General features: G+C 43.7%; 1 protein-coding gene across 3 annotated transcripts in view; it reads left to right on the plus strand.

Moving 5' to 3' along the window:
- The window catches only part of RYR3 (ryanodine receptor 3), a gene marked incomplete at its 5' end in the record, with an annotated part of 572,808 nt that overhangs the window by 345,101 nt on the left and 202,688 nt on the right, over window positions 1-25,019 (plus strand). For all 3 annotated transcript variants that reach the window (XM_081227519.1, XM_081227518.1, XM_081227520.1), the window contains 8 exons: window positions 6,084-6,300; window positions 10,776-10,880; window positions 12,521-12,624; window positions 13,898-13,981; window positions 15,618-15,777; window positions 17,515-17,662; window positions 18,541-18,746; window positions 19,339-19,513. In XM_081227519.1, the coding sequence (XP_081083645.1) occupies window positions 6,084-6,300; window positions 10,776-10,880; window positions 12,521-12,624; window positions 13,898-13,981; window positions 15,618-15,777; window positions 17,515-17,662; window positions 18,541-18,746; window positions 19,339-19,513 (1,199 nt within the window). The remainder of the gene's footprint in view (window positions 1-6,083; window positions 6,301-10,775; window positions 10,881-12,520; window positions 12,625-13,897; window positions 13,982-15,617; window positions 15,778-17,514; window positions 17,663-18,540; window positions 18,747-19,338; window positions 19,514-25,019) is intronic.

The raw sequence follows: 25,019 nt of genomic DNA on the forward strand, positions 1-25,019 counted from the left end.
TCAACTTCTGTGAGGCCTCTAAATTAGATTTCTCTCCTACGGCCCCACTTTCCTCCTCAGTCTTTACCGAGGTCATTGTCTTGAATTTGTGACCCCACAATTATTTTTATAATTAAAAACTATGTTGTTAATAATACCTGATGAGGCTGTCCTTGCCAGCAGTCATTGGAGAGCAAAACCTTTTTCAATTAGATTTACCCACAGTGAAGTCAAAAGCAGCCTGAGTAATTACTAATAAAATCCACAGATCAATATGTGCTCTCTTTTCTAACTATTATGAATGTGCCTCCTTAGTTTCCTTCCCACTGTGGTTTGTTTGTGGAGGGTATTATTAGTGTAACAGGCCCTCAGTGTAACAACCCTATTCATTCTGGGACAGAATTTGGGATGAGCCATGTGTACCTTGGAGCCCACCCAAAAGGTTGAATTACTTAAATACCAGGAAGCTCTTATTAAAAGATAATCTCACCCTGCCAAGCGCTTTGATGGCATGGGCCACACAGAGGACATTACACAGAAGCCACAGTGTGTCGTGAAATTTGGGAGCTACTTTTAGTTTTGCAGAAAATTGATGACTTAGTCACTGTAGTAGAATATATTTTATAGCTATGGTTAAATTCCCCGTAGATCTACTTAATCTTCTTATGTAAATCTTTTACCAGCCCGTTCTCATTTATAAAAGCAACACTATCCAAAGATGGTTGGTATTTGCGGTTGCTGTTTGTTTTCTGTTGGTATCCACCAGGCTTGGCTAAAATTCAGGTAACCAGTAGCTTAGCTATTTCCAGCTTGCTGTGGTCAATGCTGTGGAAATTATTACTGAGATAAATATACTTTTGCAGAGAACATGATGAGTGCTGGCTGGGTTGCCCTGGGCTTTCATCAGGCACTGGCCAGAAAGAAATATGAATGTGAGAGCATACATAACTCAAATTCTTCTCCCGTCTTAACGATATGGACTAAAGGTGCAATTACGAATCATGACTTATGAGTTGAATTTAGGTCAGCAGAAGCTCGCTAATTCTTTCTCCTCCTAACCACAGCCTGTATCTTTTTCTTCTTTGGAAAACTATCCCAACTCCTGGGAGGGATTCGATAAGAATAATGGGACATCTAGTAGACTAAAATGATTTCACAGTTTGCTAGTACGCTATGAATAAGGAAACCTAGACATCCTTTTTGAGCATAGCAAAGGTTTGTCTTGATTTTTACTCTATTTTTTTTCATGAATCAGTCTTTCAAACTTGGGGATTTGTGATAGGTATTCTCATCTCTTCTGCAAACTGGCAAACAAAAATGCACAAATCTTAAAAGATGAAATTGGAAATGCTAATGTGGATTTTTCAATGCAATTTTCTCTGTTTTTTTAAAATTAGTCTAGTCAATAAAAAATTCCTCTACACATCCTCAAACTTCACTACTCCCAGGCGGCTATTACTGAAGCTATTACTCATCTCTAAAGTGGAGAAATCTAAGGGCACAGTCAGTGACTGTAATCACTTTAGGAAGAAAAAAAAACCTTGCAGAGCTGATGGCATGTCTGAGTTATAGGAAGAACCCCAGAAGATGATACATGTGCTTTAGTGGAAGAGATTAAATTGATTAATGAAATTGATTTTTTAAATCTATTAATGTAGAGAAAAATTGGAGGGTAAAGAAGAACTAATTTTAATGAGCTCCGTTCTTAAATTATCTTTTTATTTTCAATTTAACATTTTTTGCGATGCTGAGAGATTCAGTGGAACCCAAGGAGCAGGGAAGAATATACTTAGAGAAGAGAGGTTTATATTCTAATTGGAAATTTAAATCTTTTAAATTTCAAAGGATTTAAAAGATAAACAGTAAGTGCCAGATAACAGATTTATTGGAAGAAGCAGACTAGATAGGTGTACCTTTTTTGGCTTCTCTTTCCACCCCTTCAAATCCATGCTCTGGACTCCTGGGTAAGTTCTTGGGCCAGTTATATAGCCTTCATTACTTCTTTTAAGGCCAGGGACCATCTTGCCAATACTTTAAAAAAAAAATTCCATCTTCTGAGTAGTATAAAAACTCCAGATTTGTATCCAATTAATATTTGAGCCCGACACCACTCCCCCTGCAGTTTGAGGTCGGGCTCCTCTTCAGTTAGCTAGCTCCTTTCTCATGCCCCTCCAGGGTCTAGGGTCCAGCCCAGACCCAAGATGACTGGGGGATGGGCACATCTGATGGAGTTGGTGCAGCTGCCTTGTGGCATCAGGACTTTTGTAGCGGTTGCACAATTGCTGCTTCTTTCTCTTCTGAGGCTCTTTTGTACCTTTCTTGGAGAGCACCAGGCTGGAAGCATCTAACTTCAGTTCCCTTGACTTGGCTTTACCACCTGTGCTGGCTGCTCCCTTCTGGCTGACCCCAGACCTCCCCCCTCCCCTCTCCCTCCAGCTGCATGGGCCTCCTACCTCCCCCAGCTCCTGGGTTTCTGATCTCTGCTCAGTCATTTGCCTTTCCAGCCAGAATTCCTTTCTGATGGCTGGCAGCTGGCTCATTTCCCCCTCTGCTCTTCACTATCACTAGGCAGATATGACCCTCACTACATCCAGGGGGTACTCACAAACTTCTGAGGAGTTCCTTACAGCCCTCATTTGACTCCTGATGGGAAAGAACTCCCATCCCTTTCTCCCTGATGGTTTTCTCCAAATGACTTCTTTGCCTTTCTTATCAGTGTGGAGGTATGGGGTGGGCTAAAGCTGAAAAGGTTTCACAGTTTTTTGATGGATCCTCATAGTTGGTCCAGCACTTCACTTAAGGATGAGAAAATATTGACATCCTCTGAATTAGTTGCCTTTGGGACCTCTGCTAAAATGGAGACAGAGGGGATCCCGTTTTAATATCCTCAAATAATTAAAGTGGGCTTCAGGTATTTTCTTTCTTTCTTTTGATTGTTTCCTTTAAACCTGTATTTTATCCCCATTATTTCCTTTGACATGGACAATCTGGGTGTCCCAGAGAGAGTTCATGAGGACCACCAGTATTGGTGGTGGTTTGCTGGAGCCCTTCCCACAGACTCTGGGCAGCGAGGGAAGGATCCACAGATGGCGGGTGTGCCCACACCGGCTCCCGTCCAGTCCCGCCTGCTGGGGAGCAGGGCTCCTGTCTGGCAGGACTTGGGAGCTACCCAGAACCATTCCTTCCGCCTACTGAAGCACAGCATAATGGCGTTGGAAGACGAATGCTTCAGTAAGCAGTAAACACTGATTTCTGGCTACATTAATTTTTCATTTTACAGTCTTTGTGGCCATTCGAGGTGATAGGATTAAGCTGTAAAACCAGATTATCATTCTCCTTTTAATAACTGAATATAAAAGCAGCACCTAAGTGCCACACTGGCTTTCCACCTTTCTTGATTTGTTATCTATCCAGAAGACAACAGCAGATTTTAAAGCATAAGAGAAGTGTTAAAACTAAACGGAACTGGCAAGAGAGCTTATGAATAATTAAATCCATCTAGACGTCCTCATAAGAGATCATTTGCTTGGCCTTGGAATCTGTACGCTAGTGAGTAACGAAGAATACGGTTGCTATACATGCTCCCAGGAAGCTTCAGCTCTTCACAGGAAGGATGCTCAGTGAGAAGGGAAAAGCAGAAAACTTCCCACACAAATTCTTTGTTCAAAACAATCTAGTTTTATCCCATAGTTTCAACATCTCAGTAACACAATCTGTTATGTTGCAATTGAATTTTGGAAAGTTCTCAATAAATTTTTAGTCTTAGTCATTATTTCCTGAAGTTTTACTAAATTAGTAACATTGCAGGCTAATGACTCAATTTTGTTCTTATATCATTGTTCATAGTCTTAATACATATAGATTGTGCCCTGTTATATAACATTTAACGTAGGAACATTCACAAGGGACAATTGTGGTTCTAATTCTATATCACTGTTGCTTACTACTTAAAAATGGGAAAGTGGGAGGCTTCATATGATTTCTGTAATTAATTTTAAAACATCATTTTATAAAATGCTGTTTGGATAAAGATTTTGTTTATTTTGGGAAGGGGGGGAAATCCTAAATGTCTTTTACTCAGAGAGATTTTCATTTTCCAGTTTTGTCATTAGGCTACACACAATTACAGTTACTCAGCCAACACTGAGACTCTCTTGCAAGGCTGCCCCACCAGAATATTCCAGTTAAGGGACGTGAGATCTAGTGGAGAGTGTTGTTGTTAGAGCTTTGCTAGATCATAACCTTTCCCACATACACCTCACCCCCCTCCACACACACAGGCTCACTCCATCACCAGTTCCTAACAAAATTGGGATCTAACTGCTGCTTTCCGGCTTGGCCTTCCTCACCTTGGTCCAACCCCCACCCCCTCATGTCTCACTGGGACTAGATTGGTGTCAGGTGCCTCCTCCATAGAGCAGCTAGGAGAATCCTGTATTTCTTCCTCCTTAAAATCCCTCAGAAGCTGCTCACCGGGAAGAAAATCCCAGCTCAGAGACCTTGCCTGATCTAGCCCTACCCCCTGCCACCTCATCTCTTAGCCCCTTGGGCTCTCCGTGTTCTCACTCACACTGCCCTCCACCCAAGCACTTCCCTACCTCAGGGCCTTTGCACATGTTGTTCCTCTGCCTGGAATGCTCTTCCTCCAGATTTTGAACTCATTGGCTCCTCCTTTTCCCTCGGGGTTAATAAAAATATCTCCCCCTCGGAGAAGCCTTTCTAGCCTCCAATCTAGGACCCTCCTCCTTCCCCGAGTTGTTTCATTCTCCCTCTTTATTCCCTCATCAGATGTCTCCCAATCAGTAATTATCCTATTTGTCTCATTGGATGCCTGCTCTATGACACCAGGGACAGGGTATTCTTTGTTCATTGCTGAATCCCCAGTATGGAGAACAGTGCAAGTTGTATGGGCTCAGTAAATAGTTGTTACACAGAGGGAAAGAGGGAGGGAGTGAATAAATGTAGCTGCTATGTGTATGGATGGATTTTTCCTATGTAAAATTATTGTTGATCCTGCAGGGCTGTGTATCTTGCCATGTCTTAATTATTTAAAATTGCAGTCATATTTTCTCATCAGTTTAACATGGTTGCAGTTGATCTGCAAAAGCTATATTTCTAGTCCCAAACCTAAGAGCCTATGACCCTCACTTTCACCCTCTTCTTGCAGAGGATCTACGGGCTCTAACCCTAACCCTAACTTAATAATACATATGGGGCTGAAATTCAGCCAGAATGCTGAATTAAAATATTGAAAGACTTTAGTTTATTGGTAATTAGTGCCTGCCATGACTGTGGCCCCCCAAGGATCCTTCCCTCTTCCTTGGGAGGCCCCTGTGGGCACTGCTGGAGTGGGCCAGAGCATCAGGCCTGGATGGCAGCAAGGCAGTGGTGCCGCGAGAAGGCACTGTGACCCTAGTGAGCAAACACCTGATGCCTATTTGGCCCCCCCATGGCTGTAACCACCTGCTGATGCTTCCTCACAGTCGCCCTCATATGGCTATTTTGGGGAACTGCAGCCTCTTCAGTGTTATCATTTCTATTAATGCCTCTTGGCATATATACCATTTCTGTTTAATACTCTCGTGTTACTTGATCTTTTACCTGAACCTTAAAATGGGAATGTCCTATTTTCCCAAAATATTTATATCATGTTTTCTTTCATCATCGTGTGAGTAAACTCTCTCAAGTAAAAATACTTAAAGTTCTCATGCTGTAGTTTGAATGTGATCTTTTCAGAAAATGTCATCATCATTATCACTGTTACTCTTTTCAAACTGTAGTAATAATAGCTACAGTAATGATGATTCCCCTACTAGAGTAAGATGAACTTGATTTTTAAAATCTAGTGGTTTTAAAGTATAAGTTCATTTTTAAGAACTCAGCTGACATGGTCAACGGAGAATCACAGACACTATGAATTGACGGTCAGCTTTCTCTCCACTGCTTTGTTGTGTACTTTAGAGTGTTTGCTGTGATGAATCTGAAATCATTCACTTCCCCAAAAAATAATTTGGGTGGGAAGAGCTGATCTTTAACTTTCACTTATTTGGGCTGGCATATATATTTTTTAACCTCTCTCTTCCTGGTTTCTCCAAATAACACAGAGTACGTTTCCTGTTGGGGGGACGTCACGGAGAATTTAAGTTCCTGCCTCCCTCTGGCTATGCCCCTTGCTACGAAGCCTTACTTCCAAAAGAAAAGATGAGATTGGAGCCTGTCAAAGAGTATAAACGTGATGCTGAAGGAGTTCGAGACCTGTTGGGTACCACCCAGTTCCTCTCCCAAGCTTCTTTCATTCCGTGCCCCATAGATACCAGTCAGGTAGGTTTGAGCTGCCAACAGAAGGCAGCCCATGGAGATGATGTAATAGGGTTAAATCCTCCTTGCTGCACTGTCTTTGAAACATTCTTATCATACATTCTACAGAGTTGTCGTGATGTGTGGACAACCATTACTCTTCACGTTTCCACCATATGCGGCAATTGAGCTCTTGAAGGATTTTGCAACCAATGAACACGGTTAAGCACTTGCTACATGCAAGGCACTGTACTAGGTTCTGTGAGGCATAGGCAGACGTGTGACTGTATTCTCTGGGAATGCACAACCAAGCTGAAGTGATAAGAAGCAAATGTGTTATTTTTTTTCAAGTCCAAATGTAATATGCAGAATGATCGTGTACACAAATAAATGCTAGAGACATCCTTTACGCTAGAATGTTTCTAAAAGTCTGTGTAGAGAGAATGGCATTCAGTCAGGACCTTTAATAAACGTAAATGGGGAGGGGCGTCCAGGGGTGAAGTAACAGGAATGGGATGAATAAGAGCCTGGAAGTAGAAACACAAAATAGGGACAGGTGGCAATGAATATTCTCCTGTGGCTGGATGCTTGGAGGAGGAGCAGGTAGGAGAAGCGTGGGAAGTAAAACTGAAAGTAACAGGGGAGAGCATGGAGGCCTCAGAAGGTGCTGGTAAATGGACATTTTCTTTTTTTTTTTAATTCTTTATTGGAGTATAATTGCTTTGCAATGGTGTGTTAGTTTCTGCTTTATAACAAAGTGAATCAGTTATACGTATACATATGTTCCCATATCTCTTCCCTCTTGCATCTCCCTCCCTCCCACCCTCCCTATCCCACCCCTCTAGATGGTCACAAAGCACCGAGCTGATCTCCCTGTGCTATGCGGCTGCTTCCCACTAGCTATCTGTTTTACATTTGGTAGTATATATAAGTCCATGCCACTCTCTCACTTCGAAATGGACATTTTCTTTCCCTTCCCAGGGTCTCTGTTTTGAGAGACACACATTCACACAGTTATGATGAGGAACATACAACAGCTTTCCAGTGTCTCTGCCACGCCAGTGCTATTCACATCACTATTCTAGATGTTAGAGAAAATAAATGTAAAGGCACCTTGTCTCTGAGGCACTTCGGGTAATAGTTTGTAGGAGTATGGCTCTTTAACCTGTAGATGGTCTCTAGAGTATATTTTCCCATAATATCTCTATGACCCTATTACATTCAGCTATGTGTGCGTGGTCATGCGTCTGCTTCTTACCTCCTGTAGCTAATGATTGTGAATTCTCATTGTCTAGAAATCAGTGTCTCTCTGCCTGCTTCACAGAGCCTAGTACAACACCAGGAATGTAGCTGGAGTTGAGAATGTTGGTAGGAAATGAGGTAGGAGTTTGTGAGCCAGAGGTGATCCTAGGAATCGGATCATCTGCTTGCTGTGTATTTTAGATAAGAAGTTTGAGGGCCAAAGAACTAAACTAGCTTTTCTGTGGATACAAGGTGGTTAGTGCCCAAGCAGGGAGAGGTTGTACTCATGGACATGATTCCTACTTCTCTGTGCTGCCCTCCTTACCAAGTTATCAGAGAAGACGTATGTATTACTCAGAAAAGGCTTCCTGGAGGAGGCAAGCCTCAAAGAAAGTTCAAAAGAATGAGGGGAAGTTTTGATGAGGGAGGAAAGGAGGGCTGGACCAGAGTGAGAAGAGTTTGTAAACATACAGAATAGAAGACTTGAAAATCAGAGAGTGGCGATAAATCAACAAGCCAGATGAACTTTGATGTCTGGACCCAAAGCTGAATATGTATAGACCCTGGAATGAGGGAAATGTTGCTGGGAATCAAATAATAAGGAAGTTCTCATTGGAAAGGTGCAATTTATTATTTTGAATGAGACTTTGTAATTTTTTAGAATCAGTCTGTGAAATTATTGTCTAAAGAGACGTTAAATACAAGATACACAGTCAACTCCATCCTGCTTGGGGCAGATTAACCAGTTTGCAGATAAAATGTTGTTGACTAGATCCCTGTCCTTCAGTGCTACCTGTGTCCAGTGCTTGAAGCACCCCCAGGCCCTTGCTGAGCGCTGTGGGGGAGGAGCCCAGCTCCTAGCAGCCTTCCCTGGGGACGTCAGTCTCAGGCCTCAGACACCCAGGAGGCAGTTAGCAAGCCTATATTACTCTATCCCAGCTAGTCACCAATTGAGGTCACTGAAATTATGATGTAGGATTGTTTGTGGAGGCTTCTTTCCACCTTTCCCCCTTTTGCTGAAGCAAAATGGAAATCCCCCTTCAGGCTGTGATTAATTTAAACAGGTTATATTAGTTAACCAATAAAACTCAAATACAGTTGTCATTTGTTTACTAATAATTTTCCCCACTTTGCGCCTTATCAAAACATTATGTCACTTAACTTTGATTTTTCAATAATAAGTTGGTTTTTTTTTTAAAGAGTGTCTTTAGTTGAAAGGCCAGTAGTGGTTATGATACATAAAATATTTTATTGCTACTTTTCTCTGTGGTCTCCTTATACATCACTGACTTAATATACTTTTTCTACAAAAAAATATATATATACATTTTTTCCATGAGCTCCCCTCCTTGAAAATAATTGGGATTTTTGCAAGTAGTGAAAACACTAATAATCATTATAATAGAGCTAGAATTGTAGGAGCCAGGGAGGTGATACAGAAGGGAAACAGGTCAAGTGTGCAGGCCCTCCTAAAGCAGGGGGCCATTTCTTAGCCCCAGCTGACTAGTTGCCAGGCAAAAGTGTGGGGCCAATGTTAGCAATCTTTCAACTGGTCAAGGGAAATTAGAAGTCTGGATTTTTATATGAAGTCTCCTATTTCTTAGGAGCTATCAACTAATAAATGAAAATGGCAATAATTAATTGTTTATTGTTATAATTATAGTAGTAGTAAATTAAAGAAAGAGGGGGAAAAAAGAGAAAATTGAGTCCCCAGTTTGTGACCTTTGTGGAGAGACATGAGCAAGGTACCAGGAAAACACAGAGAAACTTTTCCTGAAGGTACCTGGGGAAGACCTCCAAAAGGTAGTGAGGCATTTGAGCTAACTCCAGAAGGATAAATACTGAGGGAGTTTATATTAAGACCAGAGCTGGACAGCAGTTAAAGGGGTAAAGACAGATTTTTGCTTAGAAGTTATTGCAGTAGGGGAAGAGGAACTCCACTATAGAGCTGGGGTCAGTTCTGAATACAACACAAACAACTGGGGATTTACAGCCAAGGAGCAGGTTTGGGGTGGAGGTGGGGTGGGCATGTCAGTGATGGAAAATTACTAAGAGGAACATCAGGGGTTGGGATGGATTCTTGCTAAACTGATCTAACAGGATTCTTACTGAGGGCAGGTCAGATAGATCTGATATCACCTGGGGGAGGATAGGGGATGAATAAGTTTGATCAGACATGGAGGGTGATCACATATCAAGGGTGTAGGTTGTTACTAAACTAATTTAGCAAGATTCTAGCTAAAACTGGGATCTTGAGGACAAGGCCCAAGGATCGAGCCTAATCAAAAATGGCTCAGAAGCACCCATCTAGAGCTTGGTCCAAGGAGAAAGTCTTTGTCATTTGCCATGTGGCATGGGGGTGAGGGGTATACATATTATGTGTATCATGGGTAGTACTAATAAGAATTAAGGTTGTGTGTGCAAGGGCACAGAACTGAGCGACAGTGTGACCTTTGGGGAGAATTTCAGGAGCTTTGAAAGGATGTGTTTGGGAGGACTGTGACGAGAGGACTGAAGAATGGCACTATATGCTTGGTTAATACACCTAGTCTGTGTCTTGGGAGTGTCAAGGGGCACTTGGAGGTACTCAGGAGGAGAGTGTTTTGATGTGGTTGTGTTGTCGTGGGCTCATCACTCTGGCTGCAGTGTGAAGAATAGATTGGCGGGGAGTTGGGGAGACCAATTGTAAAGCACTTGCAATGGTCCGGGTAGAAAATAACGAGGTTGAGTGACTTAGAGGAGGGGAACCTTCAGAAAGATGATTAGGAAATAAACATGTTGGATTTTGTGACTGATTAGATGTTGGTGGGGGATGTAATGCCAAGAGAAAAGACACGAAGATGACTTTATGGTGGGGTCATTCAACGAAAAGAGAAAATACAAATAAGACAAGAAAAAGGTTTTGAAGGAAAAATAATGAATTCAGCTTTGAATAACATGCTGAGTTCACTCTGGTGGGAAAATCCTGCAGGTAGTTGGAATAGTAGGTCTGAACTTCAGGAGAGACCATGGCTGGAGGCTGGATGGTCAGGAGTGACCATCTACAAGTGGATGAGATCTCCCACGGAGAGAGTATAGAGGAAGGGGAGATACGGTCCAGGGGAAGCCAAGAGAGGAAGGAATCTCTAGAAGTAGCCCCTCCTGGGTGATGTGTAGAGAATTCAACTGGGGCACGCGATCTGTCTAGATTTTATGACAGATTTCAATACAGTTGATTCTTGCAGTTCTCACTCCTCACTTATTCCTTTTCCTTTTAGGTTGTTTTACCACCTCACCTAGAGAAGATCCGAGACAGGCTGGCTGAAAACATCCACGAGCTTTGGGGAATGAATAAAATAGAGCTTGGCTGGACTTTTGGCAAGGTATGTGTTTGAGTGGCTGGGCCAAGGTGGAGGGTTGGGTTGCCTTGTTACCTGGAGGCGTTCTTCAAAGACTCAAATGAGAAACAAACCTCACAAGCCCAAACCCACTGGTTCTTACTGACTCCCATCCAGCTCTCACTGAGTACAGCAGCCTTGCTTGGGAGTTTGTTGAACTGCAGTCAGGAGTGCTGGGGAGACCAGCTCTGCACAGACAGACGCAGGAGCCTGTCTCCTTCTTTCTCCCAGATGCTGGTCTTTTTCTTCAGGGAATATAGAATGTGGTCAACCCTTAGCTCCTCCTTCAGAGCCTCAGATCTCCCTTTCTCTTCAGAAAAAGCTGTTCTCTCTGCATGGCTAGTGAAAAGAAGCTGATTCATTCTTGTGAATCAGAATTTGTTTAGTGTGGTTTTCAGATGCATCACTAAGATTAATGGACACGCAGAGGAGGTTAAGGAATCTCTTTCACTAGAAAACATTTTTCAAAGAGGATGTAAATTAACTTTGTTCTGTGACTTGTGTAAGGTCGTGTCTGAAGGCAGAAGGATCTGTGATTCTGAAACTCCCTACGACCCTGACACTCTCCGATTATGCACATTGCAGCTCAGTTACTGAAAGTGTCCCTGCACTCTAGCACTTATATACTGATATAGCTCCCATAAATACTCTCCTTATATATGACCACCTCTTTGCTGTATGCTCTTTTAACACCACAGACCTCTCCATTGAGAACGAATTCCAATTGCAATTGTAAATTTATTTCTATGATGATTGTATTACTACTCCAACAGACTGTATCCTTCATGGGGCTGGGGCTACCCCAGCTCACCACTGAACTCCTAAGGTCTAGCTCACTGCCCACCACATAGTAGACATTCAACAGATGTTTGTGGAATGAATGAATGAATTAGTTAATGTCTGGATCTACACCATCCAATACAATAGCTATGGGCCACATGTGGCTACTGAGCACTTAAAATGTGAATAGTCTGAGTTGAGATGTGCTGTAAGTGTAAAATACACGTTGGATTTTCAAGACTTTCTATGAAAAACTAATATAAAGTAGCTCAGAAATAATTTTTTATATTAATTTCTTGTTAAAATGGTAAGGTTCCAGGTGTATTGGGTTAAGTAAAATACCTTATTAAAATTCATTTCACCTGGTTTTTCATTTTGTTTTGTTTTTGTTTTCTTGCTTTTCTTATATGGCTACTAGGAAATTTGAAATTACAAATGTGGTTCACATTGGTGGCTAACTTTGTGCTTCTATTGGACAGTGCTGGCCCAGATTCTGTAGTCCTTTATGTTCTGAAGAATGCTACCCTGCAGTGGCACTATGGTTCCATGAGTTTTGGACAGGCAGGAGCATGGCTACCACGCATAAAATAGCTTCTCTGGGAAAGATGTTCGGAATGCAGACACTTGACTAGAATCAATCAGAACACAAGCCACTGGCAGCCTGGGGACGGCGTGTATCATTTATTAGAGAGAAGATTGTCTATTTGCCTATCAACAAATAGCTGTCTTTGTCTTGCCTGATATGAATTACCTGGGCCATGTTTCAAAGTGTGTCCTTTTCTGTTTCCCAAGGCAGTGCCAGTTGTCAAAACTTAAATTATATTCTTTCTTATATTGTCACCTAGATACGAGATGACAATAAAAGACAACACCCCTGCCTTGTCGAGTTTTCAAAGCTGCCTGAAACTGAGAAGAATTATAACCTACAAATGTCAACTGAAACCTTAAAGTGAGTGTTTAATTGAATTGAATTTGGACTAAACAGTGAGTGGATGACTTAATGCCTTATAACTAAACTACAAACCTGTTGTCTCTCAAAAACGTGATGCATTCTGACAAATTAGCCAGGATGGGGATTATTCATGCCACGAAAGGATTCAGCATAGTGAATAACACGTCTACTATTGTTATTTAGCATATAGAGTTCTTTAGAGACCATTTGCTATTTGCCAGGGACAGGGAAAAGGTAGGCAGAAAAAAAAGAAGAGAAACTTATAATCAAAGGGCCAAGTGCCTCTTCTAGTTCATGTATAATCAAGGAACGAAGATAAGATATATAGTAGGTTCTAGGTCATACTGAAATTGGACAGCTTAACCTCTCTAAGTCTCCATTTTCTCAACTACAAAATGAGGATAGTAATAGTTCTTATCTCTATATAATTGTTGTAATGGTTAAATGAGATGATACATATTTTTTAAAAAGATAAGGCATTTCTAAAAATGAATGGGAAAACATGGTTTAATTCACAAAAATTCAATTTAAAAATAACTTTTAGCTTCTCTGTGATCCCACCTGTGGTTTAAACCCTGATTCAGATCTTCATTTTTTTAGCCCCATTTTATATCTCCCTTCTCAAATTCCCTTTGTGCTTGTTACCTGTGCTTCTCTGCATTGTATTTCTCTGTCTGATAGTTGGTGGAGAACTTTTTAACACTGTGGTTTTGCTGGCACAATGATGCTCCATCAGGTTGCTTTGTCTCATAGGCTTCCCGTATGTGATGTCTTCCATCACACCAGCGCTTCTTGAGGATGTGGCTTTGGTACCTCATGGTGTCCAACACAGCTCAAGACACTTCATACAGGGAGCACGTGGGAAATACTTGCTGACCTCTGGGTTCTCCCAAAGGGGCTGTTAACTAACTTTTTGTTGCATTCTTGCTACCGTCTAAATCACGAGTTGGCAAACTAAGGTCCACAGGCCAATCTAACCAACCACTTATTTTGGTAAAAAAGTTCATTGTAACAAAGCCAAGCTCATCAGTTTGTGTATTTTCTATGGCTGTTTTCACTCTGTAATGGCAGAGGTGAGTAGTTGTAGCAGAGACATAAGGACCACAAAGCCTGAAACATTTCCTATCTCGCCCTTTACAGAAAAATTTTGGCAACCTCTGGTCTAAGTGAATGAACATTGTCTCTTTTTATCACTTCAGACACAGGTTAGGGTTCTCACTGTCCTTCACCTTGCAGTTGACCCTTGTTTTCTCTCTCCGTTACGTCACAGAACCCTCCTGGCCCTGGGGTGCCACATCGCTCATGTTAACCCGGCTGCTGAGGAGGATCTCAGGAAGGTCAAGTTGCCCAAAAAGTAGGTGATCACTTAATGGTCAGAGACTTTAATGCTTCAGTCTGAATTTTTAAACTGGGAGGACAGGAGGCCCATGCACAGAGGCAGGTGACGGCCCCAGATACTTCTAGCGCCAGCTCAGGATGTCTCCACCAGGTACCTAGACTGCCCTGAAACCCCCAGACGGAAGCCGGCTGAAGTAGAGTATTTCCAGTGCTTCTGCCTGGACCTACACTACTATCTACTATCATTAGTTTTGAGCCAGGAGATGTGGCACTCAGATGGATACGCTGTGTTGGTCTATAAGAATAGCAGTTGGCACAGGAGCTTGAAGATCGTCGGTAGCCACAGCAGAGATTCAGTCCTCTGTCACTGGGCCAACCTTGTAAGTCCCTTGTGGAAATGTGTGTCCCTGCCAAGATTTAATTTGGCCCCTAAATCTGCATGTGTCCTCTCCCTCTCGTCCGTGTATTCACCGAGCCATGTGTACTCACACATTCAGATGCGAGCCCACGGGCACATCTCCTGGCTCCCTTGCTCACCCGCACACGTGCCAGCCTCGGGTGCGCACGCATTCACACCCAGGTGTCGTAATGATTTATGAGCCAAGGCAGCGCCAGCTCTTAATCAAATGCTTATCTTCCCCTTCCTCCCTGTGACACTCCCAAGCTGCCAAGCTGCACTCTCAGAGGCAGCTCCTGGTGCCAAGAGCAGCTCATCTGAGAGGCAGCAGCTGAGGGGTGGCTGGGGGCAGTGCTCAGCAAACAACACATGTTGACTCTGCCCAAAGTCAGGCATCCCTAGAAGGTGGATGAGGGGCAATATCATGCCTACAGTCGACCTTGTATCTCGTGCTGCTCACAGGTTCTTGGGTCGAGTAGTGCTGGTCTGCAAGTCATCACATTTAGGCTCTGGCCCTGATCTGGGCAGTCCGTGGTCTTGGGGCCCTGGATGCCTCTGGCCTCACATTGCCACGTGACTGTGGTCAGTTACCCTCCTGTGAGTCACTCCACACGGGGCCCTGCTCCTCTCCACTCACACAATGCGTCTACCTGGACTCACACTGAGCTTTTCCCATCTTCACATTATCTATCAAATTATCTATCGAATTACAGACATGTGTGACTCCTGGACTGGACAGCAAACCATGAAGATTACTTCAAGCTCACAGATTCTCTAATGTTATGATTTTTTTTAATTCTCAAAATGAAGGTTTAGTTTTCTAAGACTGAGTGATCATTCTTTGCTGATTTGTAAGAAACCATTTGGCTCAAGGTCCTGTCAATGCCAATGTGGTCATAAGCTTTTGTGCTTTTGAAGCGAGACCGAGGAGCTTCGGGTGATGTTACATTACACTGAATGTGCCATTGTTTGTAGGGCAGAGTCGTTTTCTTAGGAGTAAAGGTGGATTTGCACAGACCATCCACTTTCTCCAACAGTCACCTTAATCTGTGACATGCATTGGCAAAAAGGGTGGTGGATGAGGGTCTTCTTCTAAAGACTTGAGATAGAGCTGAGCTGTCCATTCTGCCAAAGATAGAATCTGTGACTGTAGCCTTATTTTCCTAGTGTTCTGACCCTGTGCTATTGGTCTAAAATCTGGAATGGGGGAGTGGTACAGTTCTGTTCAAAATATATATTTTCCATTTACTTGTAGCTACATGATGTCCAGTGGCTACAAGCCAGCCCCTTTGGATTTGTCTGATGTGAAGCTGTTACCTCCTCAAGAAATTTTAGTGGATAAGCTTGCAGAAAATGCACACAATGTTTGGGCAAAAGACAGAATAAGACAAGGATGGACCTATGGCATTCAGCAGGTGAGAAGTGCTGGGTTGGGTCTGCTGGAGAAGCCAGGAGATGTGATCATGCGTTAAAATGCCATTTTGCTTTGGTGGGTATTAGATTGGAAGGTGGAGGTTGCCCTTGCACTCTGTTCCTCATGCCTCAGCACATTCATTATTTATAGAATCATGGGACTGGATGGAATTTGTAATGGTCACATTGATATTAACTCCAGGCATAATTCCAGTTTTCCAGCAATGGATAGGCTTACCTTTCCTTTGTTGGTCTGGTTCACTTGTGATCATTTTGCCCTGTGTATATGGCCACTGGCTGCATCTTCTCTCATTCCCTGTCTTGTTGCTTGCCTCACGGAGTCCTGAGCTTTCATGCACTCTCCAAGGCCAAGGTAAGGCTCACATAAATCAATGTCACAGCTCAGCAGTATTTCTGGGATGGTCCCAAGTATCTACCACTGAAGGGGAAAAGGAGGGGAAGCTAGCCCAGGAGAGAGGCAGACTAGCACACCAAGAAGCCTGTGCCCCCTTACTTCAGTCCACAGGGCCAAGATTCTTGGGCAGGGTTCTTAGTTTATCCAGAGGCAGCCTGAGAGCCCAGCAAGGAATTAAGTGGAGTTTGGAACCAGGGTTCGGCCCAAACCATCTGGTACACCTCTCACTCTGAAATGCCCCCCTCATCTCAGTAAGTACCGGGCTCATTATCAGGGAAGTTCAAGGATAGCTGTGTGCACACATGTTCATTCATTCCTGAGCCTCCAAACCTGCACATGTCTGGAACCAAGAAGACCACAACTGTGGAAACTGTGTCAGGGAAGGGAGTTGGGGGTTCAAAACAGCATGTTAGGTTATGATGACTTGTCACTGCTGTTGTCATTATTGTCTTCTTAGTCCCCATTAAGGAACCGAGGAGGACTGTAATACAAATATGTGCCTACTACAATGAAATGGCCCCACTGTGGCTCTGCCACCTTTTCAGATGTTTCTCTGTGAGCAGAGATGTCTATTAAGAACTGTCAGGGCTTCCCTGGTGGCTCAGTAGTTAAGAATCCGCCTGCCAATGCAGGCAAAACAGGTTCGAGCCCTGGTCTGGGAAGATCCCACATGCCGCAGAGCAACTAAGCCCGTGTGCCACAGATACCAAGCCTGTGCTCTAGAGCCTGCAAGCCACAGCTATTGAGCCCACGTGCCACAACTACTGAAGCCTGCATGCCTAGAGCCCATGCTCCACAACAAGAGAAGCCACCGCAATGAGAAGCCCGCGCACCGCAACGAAGAGTAGCCCCCGCTCACCGCAACTAGAGAAAGAAAGCCTGCACACAGCAATGAAGACCCAATGCAGCCAAAAATAAATAAATAAAATAAAGAAAAAAAAAGAATCTGTTGTGAGGAGGCCATAACTGTTTGAATCATGGCATGATCTTTCATAAGGGAATAGTTATGCAAACCCCCATCTGCCTTGCCTTGGGAATGGAGGTTTCTAACCAATTTCATGACACGTCATTTTATTCACAGGCTGGAATTATTGAAATGGGTTTTTTACTGCTAGTTTTGAATGTTAGTACAATTTTCCATTTATACTCATTTAATCTTGAAGCAGCAAATATGTACATTGGTAAATATCAAGGCACTGGGAGAAGAGCTAGCAGACTCACCCGAGGAAACCAGGACTGTTGCTGGGAGTATGTGAGTGGGACAAGCTCTTTGTAAAGATGATAATGCATTTTCTCAGCATCTCTTTTCTCTGGCTTCACACAGGATTTAAAGAACAAAAGAAATCCCCGTCTGGTGCCATATGCATTACTGGATGAGCGTACCAAGAAGTCAAATAGGGATAGCCTTCGTGAAGCTGTTCGGACTTTCGTTGGTTATGGCTATAACATTGAGCCATCAGACCAAGAACTAGGTAATCAGTGGAGATTGTTCACTCTGGCCCCAGTTTACTAAACAGATCTTCTTCTGGCGGAATGCTAACTTTCAACAGGTCTAACTTGCACTATTAGAAATGCTGGTGGTGCTAAAGAGTGCTAAACTCAATGGTGTATTTTAGAAGTGGGGGGAGGGAGGAGGGGCCATGTTGATAATAAAGCAGTGTCCCATTGACAGATGTTTCTGTAACGAGCATGTCTATGACATAATCCCACAGGGAATAAGTTATCCTCCAGCATAGCTGAGCTTTTCAGGATATTTGGTCACAAAACCAAGTTACCTTTATTTCTCTTGTTTTCCAAACATGTGAATATCAGCTTACTTTGGGGCCAGGTAATGTCATCTCTAAATTGAATTCTAGCACTGATTAAAATCACCAGCTTATGATTATTTAACATGTCACTGCCATCTCATACCCCAGGGGATACCATAGGCTAGTGGGGCAGTAAAACATGATTAAGGGGGTGGATTTGGAGGAAGACAGACCTGGGTTCAAATCTTTGCTCTCCTTGGTTTATGGGGGTCTAAGACCTTGAACAGGTGAAGCTCTCTGAGCCTCAATTTCTTCATCGGTAAGAGGAAGACAATAATACTGATTTCATAGGATTATTGTGAGGAAAACCTGAGATTTAGTTTCTACTACAAAGCAATCACTCACTGAATGGTAGCTTGTATTGTTATTATGATATGATGATGATAGTGATGATTATATTATGAACAGAATGCTGTGTCAGCTAGTAGGAGATCTGTCATCAGCCTTTGTTGTTGAAAGTCTTTTGAAAAATGCTCCCTGAATATTAAACCTATGTTCTCTCTCTCCCTCCTGCGCCCTCTACTTCCTTTTCTTCTCGATAGCTGACCCAGCTGTGGAGAAAGTCAGCGTAGACAAGATCCGCTTTTTCCGGGTAGAGCGCTCTTATGCAGTGAGATCTGGAAAGTGGTATTTTGAGTTTGAGGTGGTGACTGGAGGAGACATGCGTGTCGGCTGGGCCAGGCCAGGCTGTCGGCCTGACATTGAGCTGGGGGCCGATGACCAAGCCTTTGTGTTTGAAGGCAGCAGGGTGAGTCTGGCTGGTGTCCGCATGTCCTCAGTCCGGGTTTTTCTGCTTCAAATATTTCCCCAGAAGTGAAAAGTGCTGAGTATCTGGATCTCTGGCTTCAAAAGGGAGGAGCCACCACACTGGCTAATTGAGACCATAGAATGATCATCGCTTGGTGTTTATCCCTTCGCTCTTTCCTCTGGAGAAGGGGAGGGCTGCACACTCTTGTCCTTTCCATAGTCACCTGCGTATCTGCCTTGCCTCTGAGCCCATGTTCCCCTCTGCAGGGGAGGCTCACAGAACACTGTGCAGCCAGTATGAGTGAAAATCTTACCACTTTGTCTTAGAGGGAGTTCGGCTTGTTTTCATAGCTGACTAGGTATTGGGAGACTCAGGCCACCTTTTCTGATGAGCCTTGTATATCTTGGTTTCATTCATCTGTAGATAGACCATTTCTCCCTGTGAGTCGTCCTTGGTAGAAAGGGAAGTGCCTTGTAGAAACCAGGTACCACTGCCCATTAGGAGAAATTATTCATGGGGTCATTTCTCCAGTAGTACAGGGCCCTCTAGGCTAGGACCTCCATTTCTCTAAGCCCTCGCTCTTGTTTTCTAGGGCCAGCGTTGGCATCAAGGGAGTGGGTATTTTGGACGGACCTGGCAGCCAGGAGATGTGGTTGGATGTATGATTAACCTGGATGATGCTTCAATGATCTTCACGCTGAATGGGGAGTTGCTGATCACCAACAAAGGCTCTGAGCTTGCCTTCGCTGACTACGAGATTGACAATGGTAAATCCACCAGCTTTCCCCCTTTCCACCTCCACGGGATGAAGGGAAATCCAGGGAGCAGGGTGAGATCTTCTCCCTCCTCACTTAGGACACACTGACCTTTGCAGATTTGAAACCCTGGTGGTGAAGATGAGATCTTATACTATCATTTTTGAAGGATCAAGACAAGTAATAGTGATAGTTGATGTGTGCAGTGTAAATGTAAGTCTGAACTTGCCGAGAGACTGACCAAGGGGCTCTCCTCTAATCCCCTGCCCTGTGCCTTAGCATGTTAAGGTATATCTCACGTTTCCCGGTATCACAGAGGAAATGCTAATTGCATGTGGACTAATATCCCTGGCAGGAGAGAAAAGTTGGTGAGTTAAAGAATTATCCTCATATTCTGAATTGAATTGTCAATCTGAATGTCTGTGTAATTGAACTTGATGCTTTGATGAGAATCACTGAAACACAGAAGAGTGACTTAGCTGTTCCCTTGAATGCAATAGAATTTATTTTGAAAGTCAAGGATGCTATGAAACCCAAGCACAGTTGCACTTGTTCATGGCCGTGAATAGACTGCAGTCAGAACAGTGCTTCCAGCTATACAGAGGAGCGATGGGCGCTTCTTATTTCCCATCTACAGAGCTACGTTATGTACCGAGGCTGTTGGCACCAGGAGAAGGGAGCACTGGACTGTGAGTTAGCTGACTCACTCCTAACAAACTGTGTGGCTCCCAGACAGGCTTGGCTTGACTTCTCTGGGCTTTGCCTCCTTCATCTGTACCAGAAAACAGGATGATAGACTGCATAAGTGCCAACCTCCTTCTCAGCTGTAAAATTCTATGGCAGTGACTTAATACCAGCTGTGATCACACCCCTGTGCTTGGTGCTTTGCCACTCTCTGCTGCTTCAGCACAGATGAGAAGGAGCCAGGGAGGTCGAGAGGAAAAGAGGCTGCTCTGGGTCAGGAGGCCTGGTTTCCTGTCCTGCCTCTGCCCTTCCCACCTGTGACATCTCGGGTTGACTTTATTTAATGTCTTTTTACCTCATTTCCCCCTCTGTAAATGATTAGGGTTCCTGGTAGCTTTAAATTTCTGAGACTTTACAAAAAGAAACAGCCCTCCCTCCCCACCCTGAAAGTTAAAAAAGATAAAACTGCACAGGCAAGAGTAGCAGAAATACCTGAGTTTTTTTGTGGGGGGGTGGGTACACGGGCCTCTCACTGTTGTGGCCTCTCCCGTTGTGGAGCACAGGCTCCGGACGCGCAGGCTCAGCGGCCATGGCTCACGGGCCCAGCTGCTCTGCAGCATGTGGGATCTTCCTGGACCAGGGCACGAACCTGCGTCCCCTGCATTGGCAGGCGGATGAGTATGTATTTTTAATACATATAAAATATTATGTATTTATAATGTGTTTTAGCTTTACAAATCACTTTCACACTTTTTGCAGACATCTATATTATCTGCAACATGCATATCCAACTGTACCTTAAAAGAGCTTTAAAGATTTTTCTAAGAACCACATACTTGGGGTAATAGAAAAGTTGCAAGTCAACATATTTTCCTAGAAAGACAGGATGACTGAAGCCAGATGGGGTCATATTTTAATGCCTTCTAAAAAGGTTTAATATCAAAGTTTTGAAAAATATGTTTTTGGAAACAGCTGGGAAAGATGTTGCCAGCAGAAAGAATGGTTTATGCACTGGTTCAGAGGCGAAGAGGGGGAAACCATGTCGGTGGGCATGAGGGCAGCGGAGAAGAGCATCCTCTGACCCTGCTCTTTGGAAACAGATATTTACCAAGTACCCATCACAGGAAGTGCTTTCTTCATGAGGCTGGAGGAAAACGAAGAATTAGAAGATTAAGATTCATCCCTAAGGAGCATAGCTCCCTAGAGCAGGAAGAGCACCCCAGCCTTGATGCAGGCCATTTACCCCAGAGGGAGTTGTGCTGTGCGAAGTGTTTAGTCCTTTGGGGGAAGGAATGGGGGCAGGCACTACAATTCTTGGCTGGTTGTTTTCCTCTGGGTTATTTATAAGTTGTCATCTCCATCCTCTCCTGTATCATAGATTATCTACTCTTATCGGCCTCATTAGAATTTTCCTAATCATTGTTCCCTGGCCTGGACCGTCACAGCTCACATTGTTATCACCAAAAGGCATCTGGAAGCTCAGAAGCTTCCACGGTGAAACCTTTGCTATTAGTGTTCTCTTTTATCCCATTTAAAGGAAAGGAAGAGAAAGTTCTGCACATGGTGCCAGGCCTCAGAACATGCTGTCTGGAAGAGGCTTCAGTGCTGGTGTCCTGTTCTGCCTGTACCAGGCACTCTCCTGGGGCACCTCCTGCCTCGCTCCAGCTTCAGCGTCTGCAGGGGCAGCCTCCCAGGCTCTTCCTGCCACTGGCCTGTCAGGGTTTAACCGATCCCCCAGCTGAGCTGGCAGCTCTTCCGTAGGCAGCAGATGAAACTTCCTTGCGGGCAGTGTTGCTGCCATCTGCGCACAGACACACTGGTACCCAAGCTTCCTCTGTCATTCTCTCCCTGGATGGGTACTATGACAGGGGAATGTAGCCTCTTGTTTCCTGTGTTTTCTACAAGGCTTGCGACCATCTCAGTGCTGTCCCCGAACACCATCTTTGTGAGGCTTAGAAAATTAAAATTAATGGGTAAAACGTGAGCTGCTGGATTGAGACTCTCAGAAACAGCCCAGGGATGGTCTGGACAGTCATTTAACCACCTCTCCCCAAGATCTGAGTCTTTCCATTACTGGGAGTGATTTGCTCTCATGTCTTTCTTCAGCTTGAAATGGACTAAAAATGGCTCCATGGTTGGGATTGTGTAGATAATTGGTTTCTTTCCAAGCTCCTGAATTATAAAAAGATGACCTCCTGGCTGACTCTCCTCCTAATCACAAAGCCGTATGAGGCCTTGTGATTCAAAGTTTATCAGAACCTGGGGTCCTCTGCAGGATTTAAATGCGTGTGTTCTTGACATACCTTTCCTAGAACAGGAATTCTATGCACATCTAGGTTCCAAGTAAGGCCGTTTGCAAATTTTCTCCTCAAACCTCTTCAATGATGTCAGCATAATTACTTCTGCTAGGCCGCATGTAGGGATGGAGTACTGCTTTTCCCCTTTATTTTTCCGTTTTCTTACTTCTCCCGTCTCATTTGAAGCTAGGGATTAATTGAGTTATGTAAATCCTTGTGTGTGCACGACATTGTTCACAGTAATGCCAGGTAGCCTTACCAAGTGGATCTGTCCATCCAGATCAACTCCAGGGAGCCGTGTGGCCACTTGAAGAAGGCAGCCCCTCTCCTCCAAGGGGCCTGGAGCACTTTGTGGTTGTAGGTCTCCAGCTGCCTGATCTAGAGGCAGACTAATCAACTACACGACACTTAGGAAAATCACCTGAAAAGTGAAGGAAGAGTTCATCACAAAGCCAGTCACTGGAGATAAGAATTAGAAAGCAGTCATCCGGGCCTCAGTCCCCATTGCTTGCTCTGGACTGCTCTTGGGCAGCCTCGTTCACATGCTGGCTTCACATACTTACCAAGAGACAGAACTTGAGCAAGTTATCAACTTGCTAGGCCTCGTTTTCCTCATCTGTAGAATGGGCACAATAATGAACTAAATCTGTAGAGAGCTGAGCCCAGGGCCTGACACCTAGAAAGTACTTGATAAATATTAGCTGGTAGGGTTTATCATCATTGTTCCCCTTTATCTGTCTATCAAGCAGAGTTATCAAGTTACATGAAGTTGTAACTCCTCAAGTAAAGAAGTTGTAGAAATGGAGCGGAGTCTCTCCCCCAGGTGGAGGGAGCTGATTAAATATATCCAGTTTTCAAGTATTCTTCCCCAGGAGAAAGTGCTGGTGCCTTATAAAGATGTAGCTTTGCTCTCGGTCCTTTCTGGAGTTTCTCTTTTCTGGCTCAAGCCTGGGATTTAGCTTCTCGTCTGCTGCTGTACAGAGCTGTCCCTGCTGTGCCCACTTAGTCCCGAGGAGGTCCCTGACACTCCCTCCTGTTGCTTTGACATCCTCGACTTTTGTTTCACAGTCTGTTTTCAGTCAGTGTTCAGCTCTCCCCCCATAGAGATGGCTTCTGCCTCAGAGGGACAGCGCTCTGCTCTGTAATGCATACAGCCCTCTGCCCTAGGACATAACTGCTGTTTAAATCTGGGGCATTCACCCCCTGTAACCTTCACCCCCTCTCCTGCACACTGACTGTCAGCTGCTCTGTGAGTCAGAGGGTGTGGGATCTTTTCCCATTTTGTCACTTGCCCTTCTTACAACCTTGGTCAAGTCTGTTAGCTCCTCAAACCTTCAGATTTATCTTCAGCAAAGTACTGTCCCCTCTGCTGATGGCTTAGGAACAAAGAGGAGCCCAAGTTCCTTAGAAAAAAGACCTCCTACAGATATGACCTTTCTTCCTTTCTGCATGCATCTTGCATTGTCAGGGGGTCTATAACTAGGAAGTCATTGATATGGTCTGGGTTATTCAGAAGTCCTCATTGTTTTTGAACCTGCTGCTTACTTATCCCATCATTCAAGTTATTGGAGAAGAAAGGGGAAGAGAGACTTTCTTTTTTTTATTGATTTTATTGAAGTATAGTTGATTTACAATGTTGTGTTAATTTCTGCTGTACAGCAAAGTGATATATACATTCTTTTTCATATTTTTTTCAATTAGCTTTATCACAGGATATCAAATATAGTTCCCTGAATGTTTATCCATTCTATATATAATGGTTTGCATCTGCTAATCCCTAACACCCAAATATCCCTCCCCCACCCCTACCCCTTGGAAACAACAAGTCTGTTCTCTATGTCTGTGAGTCTGTTTCTGTTTCCTAAATAAGTTCATTTATGTCATATTTTAGATTCCACATATAAGGATATCATATGATATTTGTCTTTCTCTGTCTGACTTCACTCCCTATGATAATCTCTAGGTCCATCCGTTTTGCTGCAAATGGCAATATTTCATTCTTTTTTATGGCTGAGTAATATTCCATTGTATATATGTATCACATCTTCTTTATCCATTCATCTGTTGATGGACATTTAGGTTGCTTCCATGTGTTGGCTATTGTAAATAGTGCTGCTTTGAACATTGGGGTGCATGTATCCTTTTCAATTATAGTTTCCTCTGGATATATGCCCAGGCATGGAATTGCTGGATCATATGGAACTCTATTTGAGGAGCCTCCATACTGTTCTCCATAGTGGCTGCACCAACTTACATTCCCACCAGCAGTGTAGGAGGGTTGCCTTTTCTCCACATCCAAGAGAGACTTTCTTAAGATGTCCTATCTCAGCTCATATCACGGATGGAACGCTTCAAAATCATGTCTCCAACATAAAACTACTATAGTGGTACTTTTCCAGGTTGAAAACCAAAGTACTGTCTTGCAAGTGGGGATGTCTTACCACACAACATTCACTCTTGTGCGTTCCATTTGTTGTCCCCGCTTCTGTAAGCTGCTGTTGATCAGGATGGTTTCTCTTCCTTCCTTCACATCTTCT

Source organism: Mesoplodon bidens (genome assembly GCF_964165515.1).
Source record: "Mesoplodon bidens genome assembly, chromosome: 3".
NCBI classification, from domain to species: Eukaryota; Metazoa; Chordata; class Mammalia; order Artiodactyla; family Ziphiidae; genus Mesoplodon; species Mesoplodon bidens.